The 15,840-nt window shown below is 47.3% G+C and overlaps 1 protein-coding gene across 1 annotated transcript in view; it reads right to left on the reverse strand.

The window, feature by feature from the left end:
• Positions 1-3,477: 3,477 nt before the first annotated feature.
• Positions 3,478-15,840, reverse strand: part of LOC126108591 (zinc finger protein 493-like) — a 184,743-nt gene continuing 172,380 nt past the window's right edge. The window contains exon 6 of the mRNA XM_049913887.1: positions 3,478-3,651. Within this exon, the coding sequence (XP_049769844.1) occupies positions 3,648-3,651 (4 nt within the window). The 3' untranslated portion in view covers positions 3,478-3,647. The remainder of the gene's footprint in view (positions 3,652-15,840) is intronic.

The following is a 15,840-nucleotide window of genomic DNA, read 5'->3' on the forward strand; positions in this document are numbered from 1 at the left end:
AAGTGCAGGTGACGCCTGTATATAAGAAGGATAGAAGGACGGATCCTCAAAATTACAGACCAATATCCTTAACATCGGTTTGTTGCAGGATTCTCGAACATATTCTCAGTTCGAAAATAATGAATTTCCTTGAGACAGAGAAGTTGCTGTGGATGCATCAGCATGGCTTTAGAAAGCATCGCTCCTGCAAAACGCAACTCGCCCTTTTCTCACATTATATCTTGCGAACCATCGAGGAAGGGTATCAGACGGATGCCATATTCCTTGACTTCCGGAAAGCATTTGACTCGGTGCCCCACCGCAGGCTCCTAACTAAGGTACGAGCCTATGGGATTGGTTCCCAAGTATGTGAGTGGCTCGAAGACGTCTTAAGTAATAGAACCCAGTACGTTGTCCTCGATGGTGAGTGTTCATCGAAGGTTAGGGTATCATCTGGAGTGCTCCAGGGAAGTGTGGTAGGTCCGCTGTTGTTTTCTATCTACATAAATGATCTTTTGGATAGAGTGGATAGCAATGTGCGGCTGTTTGCTGATGATGCTGTGGTGTACGGGAAGGTGTCGTCGTTGAGTGACTGTAGGAGGATACAAGATGACTTGGACAGGATTTGTGATTGGTGTAAGGAATGGCAGCTTACTCTAAATATAGACAAATGTAAATTAATGCAGATGAACAGGAAAAAGAATCCTGTAATGTTTGAATACTCCATTAGTAGTGTAGCGCTTGACACGGTCATGTCGATTAAATATTTGGGCGTAACATTGCAGAGCGATATGAAGTGCGACAAGCATGTAAAGGCAGTTGTGGGGAAGGCGGATAGTCGCCTTCGGTTCATTGCTAGAATTTTGGGAAGATGTGGTTCATCTGTAAAGGAGACCGCTTATAAAACACTAATACGACCTATTCTTGAGTACTGCTCGAGCGTTTGGGATCCCTCTCAAGTCGGATTGAGAGAGGACATAAAAGCAATTCAGAGGCGGGCTGCTAGATTTGTTACTGGTAGGTTTGATCATCATGCGAGTGTTACGGAAATGTTTCAGGAACTCAGGTGGGAGTCTCTAGAGAAAAGGAGGCGTTCTTTTCGTGAATCGCCAGTGTGGAAATTTAGAGAACCAGCATTTGAGGCTGACTGCAGTATAATTTTACTGCTGCCAACTTAAATTTCGCGGAAAGACCACAAAGATAAGATAAGAGAGCTTAGGGCTCGTACAGAGGCATATAGGCAGTCATTTTTCCTTCGTTCTGTTTGGGAGTGGAACAGGGAGAGAAGATGCTAGTTGTGGTACGAGGTACCCTCCGCCACGCACCGTATGATGGATTGCGGAGTATTTATGTAGATGTAGATGTAGATGTACATTCCAGGTCCACAGTAGTTGTTTGAGATTTGCATGATTTGTTATGTAGGAAACCAGCTGCATCCACCCAATTGCTTTGCGATGGATATAAGCCAATCTACACTCCTGGAAATTGAAATAAGAACACCGTGAATCCATTGTCCCAGGAAGGGGAAACTTTATTGACACATTCCTGGGGTCAGATACATCACATGATCACACTGACAGAACCACAGGCACATAGACACAGGCAACAGAGCATGCACAATGTCGGCACTAGTACAGTGTATATCCACCTTTCGCAGCAATGCAGGCTGCTATTCTCCCATGGAGACGATCGTAGAGATGCTGGATGTAGTCCTGTGGAACGGCTTGCCATGCCATTTCCACCTGGCGCCTCAGTTGGACCAGCGTTCGTGCTGGACGTGCAGACCGCGTGAGACGACGCTTCATCCAGTCCCAAACATGCTCAATGGGGGACAGATCCGGAGATCTTGCTGGGCAGGGTAGTTGACTTACACCTTCTAGAGCACGTTGGGTGGCACGGGATACATGCGGACGTGCATTGTCCTGTTGGAACAGCAAGTTCCCTTGCCGGTCTAGGAATGGTAGAACGATGGGTTCAATGACGGTTTGGATGTACCGTGCACTATTCAGTGTCCCCTCGACGATCACCAGTGGTGTAGGGCCAGTGTAGGAGATCGCTCCCCACACCATGATGCCGGGTGTTAGCCCTGTGTGCCTCGGTCGTATGCAGTCCTGATTGTGGCGCTCACCTGCACGGCGCCAAACACGCATACGACCATCATTGGCACCAAGGCAGAAGCGACTCTCATCGCTGAAGACGACACGTCTCCATTCGTCCCTCCATTCACGCCTGTCGCGACACCACTGGAGGCGGGCTGCACGATGTTGGGGCGTGAGCGGAAGACGGCCTAACGGTGTGCGGGACCGTAGCCCAGCTTCATGGAGACGGTTGCGAATGGTCCTCGCCGATACCCCAGGAGCAACAGTGTCCCTAATTTGCTGGGAAGTGGTGGTGCGGTCCCCTACGGCACTGCGTAGGATCCTACGGTCTTGGCGTGCATCCGTGCGTCTTTGCGGTCCGGTCCCAGGTCGACGGGCACGTGCACCTTCCGCCGACCACTGGCGACAACATTGATGTACTGTGGAGACCTCACGCCCCACGTGTTGAGCAATTCGGCGGTACGTCCACCCGGCCTCCCGCATGCCCACTATACGCCCTCGCTCAAAGTCCGTCAACTGCACATACGGTTCACGTACACGCTGTCGCGGCATGCTACCAGTGTTAAAGACTGCGATGGAGCTCCGTATGCCACGGCAAACTGGCTGACACTGACGGCGGCGGTGCACAAATGCTGCGCAGCTAGCGCCATTCGACGGCCAACACCGCGGTTCCTTGTGTGTCCACTGTGCCGTGCGTGTGATCATTGCTTGTACAGCCCTCTCGCAGTGTCCGGAGCAAGTATGGTGGGTCTGACACACCGGTCTCAATGTGTTCTTTTTTCCATTTCCAGGAGTGTATTTCACAACAGCCACTTTCCTCTGTCACCTTATAACACCTTTCTATGAGGGAGACGTAATACTACTAGCAGTTTCATTGCTATGCTTTAAGATGTAAGTTTTAGGGTTTCTTCAATGCATCTCAGAAACAGTAAACATCTCCTTTGAACAGATTTGGATGGGAGGCACAGTTTCCCAAATGCTGTTTGTGTTTTGAAACACTTACGAAATCATCTACATTATATATCTGTTTCCTTCGCTCTAGCATTTTAATACTACTGTAAATGGTATTTAGAAGTCAGCAATCATGCACATCACTTGGTCTCCTTCTGATTATCCTTTGGACAGTCTGGTTAGTCAGAAGGCCCAACAATAACAGATGTGATACTGCCTGGCAATAGCGCCCCATTCCTCTTATTCTGTTTTTGCAAAGAAGTATTAGACCAATCAGTTACAACGAAGTCCTTGTGAAGAGGATGTTTCGTCCACCCACTCACACTGGATACTATATGATTACCCTAGCATGTAGGGGTTTTTATAGCAAAAAGAATGACACGGGTGTCATAAACATGATTCATTTATTTATACACATAGATCGGCATATTCAGCTAAGAATGCATTTCCGTACCTCAATAACGCGGCTTTTCAATCATTACTGCTCGGTTGAACTCACAATTGGGGAACATTCCAACTCTGACACGTTTACTACCACTTGATACTTCGTTGAAACACATATTGAAAATAGATTAGTACTCCTATTGAGACGTTTCCATCAGGCAATACTGCACAACATCATCTGTAAATAAGAAAATAAAATGAGTTAAACCATGCATCCATAGCACATATACCCATACATATGGGAGAGGACGCTGAAGATCCTTGCATGATGTTAATTGTTTAGGTGCAGCCTCTCGCTCCATGATATTATGTTGAATCTATGGAATGAAATTGCTACTACAGCTATATGCGGAACCTACTATGACTAAACAAACCATTCTACACTGACAAACATCTTAAATCATTTTCTTAGGTGGATGATAATCTTACAAGGATGTACGAAAATCGGGTCCAAGCTCCTTTATTTGCTGATTCGTTTTTACCAGTTAAGAATCAGTGTAATCCATGATTACCACATCAGAATAGTCATTAATTACTATTATTTGATGCATAGTCTTGCTCTGATGCTGCAAAATTTATCTGTTATATGGAGTAACTTGAAAATCTTAAATCCTGCCAAGTGAGTGTAGGTGCTTCACTATACATAGCCCTTTTTCTTTGTGAACGAATATAAGTGAGTTGAAAAACATGTTAAATGGATTTTGATGTTCGACAAATGTAGATCATATGTACACTGGTGTAGGTAAATGTATTCAAACACAGACATGTGTAAACAGGCAGAATACGGCGCTGCACTAGGCAAAGCCTTTGTAAGACAATAAGGGTATGGCGCAGATGTTAGAACGGTTACTGCCGCTATAATGGCAGGTTATCAAGATTTAAGTGAGTCTGAATGTGGTGTTATAATCGGAGCACGAGCGATGAAACACAGCATCTTCGAGGTAGCGACGAAGTGGGGATTTTCACATACATCCATTTCAAGAGTGTACTGGGAATATTAGGAATCGGGTAAAACATCAAATCTCCAACATCGCTACGGCCGCAAAAAGATCCTGCAAGAACAGGACCAACAATAACTTTAGAGAATCGTTCAACGTAACAGACGGGAATCCTTCCGAAAATTTCTGACGATTTCAATGCTGGGCCATCAACAAGTGTCAGCATGTCAACCATTCAACGAAACGTTATCAACATGGGCCTTCGGAGCTGAAGGCCCACTCGTGTACACCCACATTTCACTGCTGATGACTGGAAACATGTTGCTTAGTCGGACGCGTCTCATTCCACAATGTATCGAGTAGATGTATGTGTACTGATGTGGAGACAACCTCATGAATCCTAGGACCTTGCATGTCAGCAGGAAACTGTACAAATAATTGGAGAATCTTTAATGGTTTTGGGGGGTGTGCAGTTGGAGTGATATGAGACCCTGATATCTCTACATACCACTCTGTGGCATGTATGTAAGAATCCTGTCTGATCACCTCCACCCATTCATGTCCACTGCGCATTCTGACGGACTTGGACAATTCCAGTAAGACAATGCGGCAAACCAAACGTCCAGAATTGCTACAGAGTGGCTCCAGGAACACTTTTCTGAGATTAAACAATTCCGTTCACCTCTAAACTCCCCAGTCATGAACATTATTGAGCATATCTGGGATGCCTTGCAACGTGCTGTGCAGAAGAGATCTCCATCCCCTCGTACTATTACGGATTTATGACAGCCTGCAGGATTCATGGTGTCAGTTCCCTCCATCACTACTTCAGACATTAGTCGAGTCCATGCCACGTCATGTAGCGGCACTTCTGCATGCTCATGGGAGACATACATGATATTAGGCAGATTACCAGTTTCTTTGGCTCTTCAGTGTATGTACATAAAATGTGTCTTTCCTAAGGGGCGTCAGACGCACTTTCCATGCTGTTTCAGCCCATATTTGAAATTTCGCTTTTGCATTGTATAGCTGGAGTCAGCTCATTACGTCCTTCGTGCGGCATCCAGTATCGAGGGAAACCATCGATTTGTTTCTCATTACAAAAAAATGATATTTAAAGTGGAAATTTACTTGTCCATTATACAGAGAGGCATGTATTAACAGGGACAGTAAAACTAGAAGAATAACCAGTAACCGAATAGTGACTGCAGTGATCTGGCCCCACTGACAGCTACCATGATGCATGCAGGATTGCTGAGCTTCTACTGGAATGCTGTTTCCACTGAGGTGACCAAAGTCATGGAATACCTTCTAATACTGTGTCGGCCCAATTTTGCCCATCACAGTGGAGCAACTTGACGTGGATTGGACTAAACAGATCGTTGGAAATCCCCTGCAGATATACTGAGCCATACTAATTCTATTGCCATCTGTGATCGCAAAAATATTGAGGTGCAGGATTTTGTCCACAAATTAACTTCTTGATTGCACCCCATAAATGTTTTATGTGACTCACGTTGGGTGATCTGGGTGTCCAAATCATTCGCTCGAATTGTCCAGAATGTTACTCAAAGCAATCGCACACAATTGTGGCTTAGAGACACAGTCCATTGTCATTCACAAAAATTCCATCAGTGTTTGGGAACATGAAGTCCACAGTCATCTGAAAATGGTCTCCAAGCAGCTGAAGATAACCATTTCCAGTCAATGATTGGTTCATGTTGACCTGAGGACTCAGCCCATTTCAGGTAAACACAGCCCAACTTGCACAGTGCCTTGTTGACAACTTGGGTCCATGGCTTCCTCGGGTCTGTGCACACTCGCACCCTACGATTAGCGCTTACCAACTGAAATCGGTACTCATCTGACCAACTCAAAGTTTCCCAGACATCTAAAGTCCAACCCATATGGTCACAAGCCCATGAAAGGTACTGCAGGTCATGTCGTGCTGTCAGCAAAGGCACATATGTCAGTCGTCTGCTACCGTAGCGTGTTAAAGCCAGATTCCTCCACACTGTCCTAATGGATACGTTAGAGGTACGTCCCACATAAATTTCTGCGATTATTTCATTCAGTGTTGCTTGTCTGTTAGCATTGATAACTCTATGCAAACGATGCTTGCTCGACAGTTAAGTGGGAATCACTGGGCACTGTGTTGTCTGTGGTGAGAGCTAACGCCTGGAATTTGGTTTCCTCGGTAGACTCTTGACAGTGTGGATCTGTAAATATTGAATTCCGTAACGGTTTCAAAAGTGGAATCTGTGGTGTCACCGCCAGACACCACACTTGCTAGGTGGTAGCTTTAAATCGGCCGCGGTCCATTAGTACATGTCGGACCCGCGTGTCGCCACAGTCAGTATTTGCAGATCGAGCGCCACCACATGGCAGGTCTAGAGAGACGGACTAGCACTCGCCCCAGTTGTACGACGACTTTGCTAGCGACTACACTGACGAAGCCTTTCTCTCATTTGCCGAGAGACAGTTAGAATAGCCTTCAGCTAAGTCCATGGCTACGACCTAGCAAGGCGCCATTAACCATTTCTGGAGAGATTCTCTCTTGTATAATCAAGAATACTGTATACAAATGATGGATTAAAAGTTAAGTATCACATCAGCTACGTACTTTTCTTTATAACATTAATTACGTATCCTGTTCCAGACTTCACGCTCGTCTGCGTTAGATAGCGTGCATTTCGGCCTCCTCTATCTACAAGGTGTTGGCACATTTGCCAACACATCATTGGCGACGAGTCTACAAAGGAGCTTGTGCTTTATACTTGCTTCGATCTGATTTATTTGTGTAATGGCTTCACCACAATCTCCAGATGTACTGTCCGAATTTTATCGCTTGCAGAATCAGCAGACGCAGGCGTTATTGGATGCCCTTGGACAGCTCGTCCAGGGTCAATGTGCGCTGCAAAACGATGCGGCCGCCGCCGCTTCCTCGCTACCGCAGCCACGACATGCTGTTGCACCCCAGTTTCGTCCGTTTCACGCGGACGACGAAAGCTGGTCGGAGTGGTCACGCCAATTTGGATTCCATCTCACCGCCTACAGAATTCAAGGTAATGAGCGGCAGCCGTTTTTGCTTTCATGAGTAGGTGTGTCCACCTACCGTGTGATAGTGAAATTGTTTCCCCGACGCGACGTCGCAACTCTGTACTACGAAGAAATTTTGTCGGCATTGGATGCATATTTCAAAGAAACAGTAAATGTCGTTGCAAAAAGGTATACGTTCTTTCGTACAAAACGTACGGCCGGTCAAACTAATCGGGAGTGGGTTGCAACTTTGCAAGGTCTTACTAGGGATTGTGCTTTTGAATGTGACTGTGGACTCCCTTATTCAGATACTATGGTGCGTGATGCAATTGCACAGATCGTTTCTGATGTTCGTATATGGGAACAGATTTTGAAACTAGTCAATCCCTCCCTTCAACAAGTGATAGACATATTGGATAGGCAAGACACACTTGACTTTGCTCAGGAATCATTTGAAACTTCGGCTGATGACCTCGATGTTGAGCGCCCACAAACCCCCCCCTTGAAACTTCGCCAGCTGTGTGTCGCATTAACCGGCCCGCTGGGCGCGCTGCACGGAACAGTAAACAGCCTTCGCACACGTCCGCAAAACCACGTGTCCCGTGTAAGCGAGCAAATGCAGTGCTGAAATCATGCCCGCGGTGTGCAACTAGACATTCGCGTGAGAATTGCCCGTCACGCCAAGCTATTTGCTTTTTCTGTAATAAGGAAGGACATGTTCAAAGTGTTTGCCAGAAAAAGCTTAGATCGGACACTACCAACCATTCCAGGCCCTTTGCTTCGCGCCGGAATCGAACCAAGGACACTCAGGCTCGGGAACCTTCGCCCATGGACATTCATGTAGTTAATGACACTCCACCCAGTGTTCCTCTCTCTAACAGTGACTGTGTTCGTCCCACAAAAAGTGTGCGTCGACGTCGACGGCAATCCCGTCACGTCGCAAGTGATTCTGTACCAGTGTCTGTTCAAGTTGCACAAAACAGTCGCTCTTGTCGTCAGCAGGACAAGAAACTTTTTGTAGATTTGGACTTTGCCGGACAAGTGATACCATTCCAGCTCGATACCGGAGCTGCAGTTTCATTGCTCAATCGCGCCACGTACAAACAACTGGGCGCACCCGTTGCGTGCCGCAAAGGTTCAGCTCACTAGTTATTCAGGACAGCATATCCCTGTGTTAGGACAGTGCAGCCTTCTTGCAACATACAAGGGACAAACAAAACTTGTGTCATTTTACGTCCTTCGTTCTTCTGCTGCAGTGAACTTGTTTGCATTAGATTTATTTCAGTTGTTTAACTTGTCTATCGTAAATCAGGTCCTATCAGTGAACCAGACTGTGCCTTCAGCCAGTGTTTCTCGTCAATGTGAGAAATTTGCCGACATTTTTGCACCGGGCCTTGGTTGCGCTAAGAACTATGAAGCACAGTTGGAACTAAAAGTCAACGCGCAACCGAAATTTTTCAGAGCGCGCAATGTTCCCCACGCATTGCGTGATGAGGTCGCAAGAACATTAAACGATTTAGAATCACAAGGTGTCATTGAATGTGTGCAGGCTTCTCTTTGGGCCTCACCCTTGGTAATTTTGCAAAAACCTTCCGGCAAATTGAGACTTTGTGTGGACTTCAAGGCCACAGTGAATTCACAACTCGTGACTGCTACTTTTCCTTTGCCCCGTCCGGAAGATCTTTTTGACAAACTGTGCCCAGGAAAATATTTTTCAATGTTGGACCTAGCAGATGCGTACTTGCAAATAACGGTGGACGAAGAATCCCAGCGAGTATTGGTGGTTAACACGCATCTTGGTTTGTACAGATTCAAAAGACTGCCATTCGGGTGTGCATCCGCCCCTGTATTGTTTCAGCTATATTTACAAACTATTTGTGCGTCATTCCCTACTGCAGCAAACTATCTACATCTACATCTACATTTATACTCCGCAAGCCACCCAACGGTGTGTGGCGGAGGGCACTTTACGTGCCACTGTCATTATCTCCCTTTCCTGTTCCAGTCGCGTATGGTTCGCGGGAAGAACGACTGTCTGAAAGCCTCTGTGCGCGCTCTAATCTCTCTAATTTTACATTCGTGATCTCCTCGGGAGGTATAAGTAGGGGGAAGCAATATATTCGATACCTCATCCAGAAACGCACCCTCTCGAAACCTGGCGAGCAAGCTACACCGCGATGCAGAGCGCCTCTCTTGCAGAGTCTGCCACTTGAGTTTGTTAAACATCTCCGTAATGCTATCACGGTTACCAAATAACCCTGTGACGAAACGCGCCGCTCTTCTTTGGATCTTCTCTATCTCCTCCGTCAACCCGATCTGGTACGGATCCCACACTGATGAGCAATACTCAAGTATTGGTCGAACGAGTGTTTTGTAAGCCACCTCCTTTGTTGATGGACTACATTTTCTAAGGACTCTCCCAATGAATCTCAACCTGGTACCCGCCTTACCAACAATTAATTTTATATGATCATTCCACTTCAAATCGTTCCGCACGCATACTCCCAGATATTTTACAGAAGTAACTGCTACCAGTGTTTGTTCCGCTATCATATAATCATACAATAAAGGATCCTTCTTTCTATGTATTCGCAATACATTACATTTGTCTATGTTAAGGGTCAGTTGCCACTCCCTGCACCAAGTGCCTATCCGCTGCAGATCTTCCTGCATTTCGCTACAATTTTCTAATGCTGCAACTTCTCTGTATACTACAGCATCATCCGCGAAAAGCCGCATGGAACTTCCGACACTATCTACTAGGTCATTTATATATATTGTGAAAAGCAATGGTCCCATAACACTCCCCTGTGGCACGCCAGAGGTTACTTTAACGTCTGTAGATGTCTCTCCATTGAGAACAACATGCTGTGTTCTGTTTGCTAAAAACTCTTCAATCCAGCCACACAGCTGGTCTGATATTCCGTAGGCTCTTACTTTGTTTATCAGACGACAGTGCGGAACTGTATCGAACGCCTTCCGGAAGTCAAGGAAAATGGCATCTACCTGGGAGCCTGTATCTAATATTTTCTGGGTTTCATGAACAAATAATGCGAGTTGGGTTTCACACGATCGCTGTTTCCGGAATCCATGTTGATTCCTACATAGTAGATTCTGAGTTTCCAAAAACGACATGATACTCGAGCAAAAGACATGTTCTAAAATTCTACAACAGATCGACGTCAGAGAGATAGGTCTATAGTTTTGCGCATCTGCTCGACGACCCTTCTTGAAGACTGGGACTACCTGTGCTCTTTTCCAATCATTTGGAACCTTCTGTTCCTCTAGAGACTTGCGGTACACGGCTGTTAGAAGGGGGGCAAGTTCTTTCGCGTACTCTGTGTAGAATCGAATTGGTATCCCGTCAGGTCCAGTGGACTTTCCTCTGTTGAGTGATTCCAGTTGCTTTTCTATTCCTTGGACACTTATTTCAATGTCAGCCATTTTTTCGTTGGTGCGAGGATTTAGAGAAGGAACTGCAGTGCGGTCTTCCTCTGTGAAACAGCTTTGGAAAAAGGTGTTTAGTATTTCAGCTTTACGCTTGTCATCCTCTGTTTCAATGCCATCATCATCCCAGAGTGTCTGGACATGATGTTTCGAGCCACTTACTGATTTAACGTAAGACCAGAACTTCCTAGGATTTTCTGTCAAGTCGGTACCTAGTATTTTACTTTCGAATTCACTGAACGCTTCACGCATAGCCCTCCTTACGCTAACTTTGACATCGTTTAGCTTCTGTTTGTCTGAGAGGTTTTGGCTGCGTTTAAACTTGGAGTGAAGCTCTCTTTGCTTTCGCAGTAGTTTCCTAACTTTGTTGTTGTACCACGGTGGGTTTTTCCCGTCCCTCACAGTTTTGCTCGGCACGTACCTGTCTAAAACGCATTTAACGGTTGCCTTGAACTTTTTCCATAAACACTCAACATTGTCAGTGTCGGAACAGAAATTTTCGTTTTGATCTGTTAGGTAGTCTGAAATCTGCCTTCTATTACTCTTGCTAAACAGATAAACCTTCCTCCCTTTTTTTATATTCCTATTAACTTCCATATTCAGGGATGCTGCAACGGCCTTATGATCACTGATTCCCTGTTCTGCACTTACAGAGTCGAAAAGTTCGGGTCTGTTTGTTATCAGTAGGTCCAAGATGTTATCTCCACGAGTCGGTTCTCTGTTTAATTGCTCGAGGTAATTTTCGGATAGTGCACTCAGTATAATGTCACTCGATGCTCTGTCCCTACCACCCGTCCTAAACATCTGAGTGTCCCAGTCTATATCTGGTAAATTGAAATCTCCACCTAAGACCATAACATGCTGAGAAAATTTATGTGAAATGTATTCCAAATTTTCTCTCAGTTGTTCTGCCACTAATGCTGCTGAGTCGGGGGGTCGGTAAAAGGAGCCAATTATTAACCTTGCTCGGTTGTTGAGTGTAACCTCCACCCATAATAATTCACAGGAACTATCCACTTCTACTTCACTACAGGATAAACTACTACTAACAGCGACGAACACTCCGCCACCGGTTGCATGCAATCTATCCTTTCTAAACACCGTCTGTGCCTTTGTAAAAATTTCGGCAGAATTTATCTCTGGCTTCAGCCAGCTTTCTGTACCTATAACGATTTCAGCTTCGGTGCTTTCTATCAGCGCTTGAAGTTCCGGTACTTTACCAACGCAGCTTCGACAGTTTACAATTACAATACCGATTGCTGCTTGGTCCCCGCATGTCCTGACTTTGCCCCGCACCCGTTGAGGCTGTTGCCCTTTCTGCACTTGCCCGAGGCCATCTAACCTAAAAAACCGCCCAGCCCACGCCACACAACCCCTGCTACCCGTGTAGCCGCTTGTTGCGTGTAGTGGACTCCTGACCTATCCAGCGGAACCCGAAACCCCACCACCCTATGGCGCAAGTCGAGGAATCTGCAGCCCACATGGTCGCAGAACCGTCTCAACCTCTGATTCAGACCCTCCACTCGGCTCTGTACCAAAGGTCCGCAGTCAGTCCTGTCGACGATGCTGCAGATGGTGAGCTCTGCTTTCATCCCGCTAGCGAGACTGGCAGTCTTCACCAAATCAGATAGCCGCCGGAAGCCAGAGAGGATTTCCTCCGATCCATAGCGACACACATCATTGGTGCCGACATGAGCGACCACCTGCAGATGGGTGCACCCTGTACCCTTCATGGCATCCGGAAGGACCCTTTCCACATCTGGAATGACTCCCCCCGGTATGCACACGGAGTGCACTTTGGTTTTCTTCCCCTCCCTTGCTGCCATATCCCTAAGGGGCCCCATTACTGGACGATATAGTGATCTCCGGAAAGACAGAAGAAGAACATTTTGCAAACCTATGAACATTATTTCAGGTCTTGCGACAGAATGGTCTTCACTTGAGGAAGGACAAATGTGTGTTTTTTGCTCGTGACTTGCCATATTTGGGACATGTCCTTAATGCCCAAGGCATACATCCTAGTCCGGAGCACCTCCGTGCCATACAGGACTGGCCTTCGCCGCAGACTTTGAAGCAGCTACAGAGTGTGTTGGGAAAAATTAACAGTTATAATAAATATATTCCGCATGCCTCTTCCATTTCAGCTCCGCTTCATCGCTTACGCCGTAAAGGTGTTCCGTTCGTCTGGACGACGGAATGTGTACGCGCCTTTCGCCAATTGAAATCGGCGTTGCTTTCAAATACTTGCCTTACGCCATTCGATCCCCAGAAACCCCTTTTGTTGATGATAGATGCATCGGATTTCGGGATCGGTGCTGTGCTTGCGCACAAAGATGGTTCGCACGATCGCCCTATTGCCTTTGCATCCAAATTGCTCTCGTCAGCGCAAAGAAATTATTCACAGATCGAGAAAGAAGCTTTGGCTCTCGTATTTGGTGTTACAAAGTTTCATGATTTCTTGTATGGTCGTCACTTTACCATCATCACAGACCACAAACCTTTGACATCGCTTTTTCATCCGAACAAGCTGTACCTCCGCGTACAGCGCAGAAATTCATTCGCTGGTCTATTTTCCTCTCGCAGTACCGCTACGATATCTTGTATCGGTCCACTGCTAAGCACGGAAACGCCGATGCGTTGTCCCGTTTGCCTGTTGCCGAGGATAAAGCATTCGATTCTTCCGAACTTGCTTGCATGTTCATTGATGCGGAAACTGATGACGTGGTCGAATCGTTTCCGATTGATTTTCGTCGTGTAGCTACAGCCACAGCTGCTGACCCTGTCCTTGCTACCGTTTTGCGTTTTGTTGCTACGCAATGGCCCTTGTCGGAGTCATGGATCGAGGATCCGTTGGTTCGCCGATTTTTTGCTCACAAGGAGAGACTTTTTGTACGACGTGGTGTTTTGTTGTTGCGTTCTGATAATGATCAGTCTAGGGTCGTGGTCCCACGTTCGTTACAGTCCTCTGTCTTAAAGCTTCTCCACCAAGGACATTGGGGTATAGTGCGTACGAAACAACTTGCTCGTCAGCACTGTACTTGGTTCGGAATCGATGCTGTGATTACGACTATGTGCTCTTCTTGCATGGCGTGTGCCGAACAACAATCCGCACCGCCGCGGAAATTCTTTGCATGGCCGAAAGCCACTTCCCCTTGGCAACGCTTACATATCGATTTTGCTGGTCCATTCTGGAATGCTGGATGGTTGGTTGTTGTCGATTCCTTCAGTAATTTTCCTTTTGTTGTCCGGATGTCTTCCACGACGTCATCTGCCACCATCCAAGCATTGTCTGCTATCTTTTGCATTGAAGGTCTTCCACAGACTATTGTTTCTGACAATGGCCCACAATTCATGTCCGCAGAATTTCAGTCATTCTGCAAGGCCAATGGTATTCAACATCTGACGTCCGCGCCGTTTTCGCCTCAGTCCAACGGTGCCGCTGAACGTTTGGTCCGGACTTTCAAGTCACAGATGTTGAAGTTGAAAGAGTCACATTCTCGGGAGGACGCGTTGTTGCTCTTTTTGTCTTCGTATCGCTCTCAGCCCGGAGATGGTCGCTCGCCGGCTGAGTTGCTCCATGGTCGTCCTCATCAAACCTTGATGTCTTTGCTGCATCCACCGCATCAGGTTCCTGTGCAGCGGCAGACTCCTGCTTTTGCTCCAGGCGACGTAGTATTCAATCGCAACTATCGCGGTTCACGGCGTTGGCTCGCAGGGCGCATTCTTCGCTGCCTCGGCCGCACGATGTATTTGGTTTTGGGGGCCTCTGGTGAGGTGCGTCGGCATCTCAATCAGCTGCGCCTCTGTCGTCGCACGGGTTCTGCCGCTCCCCATCTGCTTTCAGTGACGGTGCCGTCCGGTCAGCGCCCTGGGGACCCATCTACTGGCTCGCCTCATCCCCAGGTGTTACCGACGATGCCTTCCATTTTGCCCCATGGCGTCGCGCCGCCGCCGCAGCCGCCGCCGGCGCCGCCCGCAGTGGACGCTTCGCTGCAGCTGCCAAGCGCCTCCCTGGGTCACGCGCCGCCGATCCCTTCCTGTGACCAGCTGTCCTCCGCCATGGAACTCTTGCCCGCTCCGGACCACATGGCGTCATCACACGTCGGATACCCCGACGCAATGGAGGTCGACCCTTCGGCCCCTCCTGTCTCTTTACGGGCGCATACACCGCATGTTGACGTGCACCCTGGAGTAGGTTTCCAGGCGTTTCCTAGCTCCCCTCGGACCGAATGGCCGGGTGTGGGTGGCACAGCCTCCCCTGTAGTTAGGCTCCCCACCTCATCGCTTACGTCAACATGGGGCCCTCCCCACGGCGGGCGGAAGCCTTATAACACGACCGTTCGCCGATTTGCGGGGGAGGAATGTGGTGTCACCGCCAGACACCACACTTGCTAGGTGGTAGCTTTAAATCGGCCGCGGTCCATTAGTACATGTCGGACCCGCGTGTCGCCACAGTCAGTATTTGCAGACCGAGCGCCACCACACGGCAGGTCTAGAGAGACGGACTAGCACTCGCCCCAGTTGTACGACGACTTTGCTAGCGACTACACTGACGAAGCCTTTCTCTCATTTGCCGAGAGACAGTTAGAATAGCCTTCAGCTAAGTCCATGGCTACGACCTAGCAAGGCGCCATTAACCATTTCTGGAGAGATTCTCACTTGTATAATCAAGAATACTGTATACAAATGATGGATTAAAAGTTAAGTATCACATCAGCTACGTACTTTTCTTTATAACATTAATTACGTATCCTGTTCCAGACTTCACGCCAGTCGGCGTGAGTTGACGCGTGCCCTTTCGGTAACCTCACCTTGTGTCTAGACTGTCTTGTCTAGACACAACAGAATCTCCCACACATCTAGTTGCAACTACTATTCAACTTAAAAAATCTACTAATTGCCATTGTGCTGCCGTAACCAAGTTTAAACCTTTCACACGAATA

This window comes from Schistocerca cancellata, chromosome 11, assembly GCF_023864275.1.
Source record: "Schistocerca cancellata isolate TAMUIC-IGC-003103 chromosome 11, iqSchCanc2.1, whole genome shotgun sequence".
Classification (NCBI taxonomy): domain Eukaryota; kingdom Metazoa; phylum Arthropoda; class Insecta; order Orthoptera; family Acrididae; genus Schistocerca; species Schistocerca cancellata.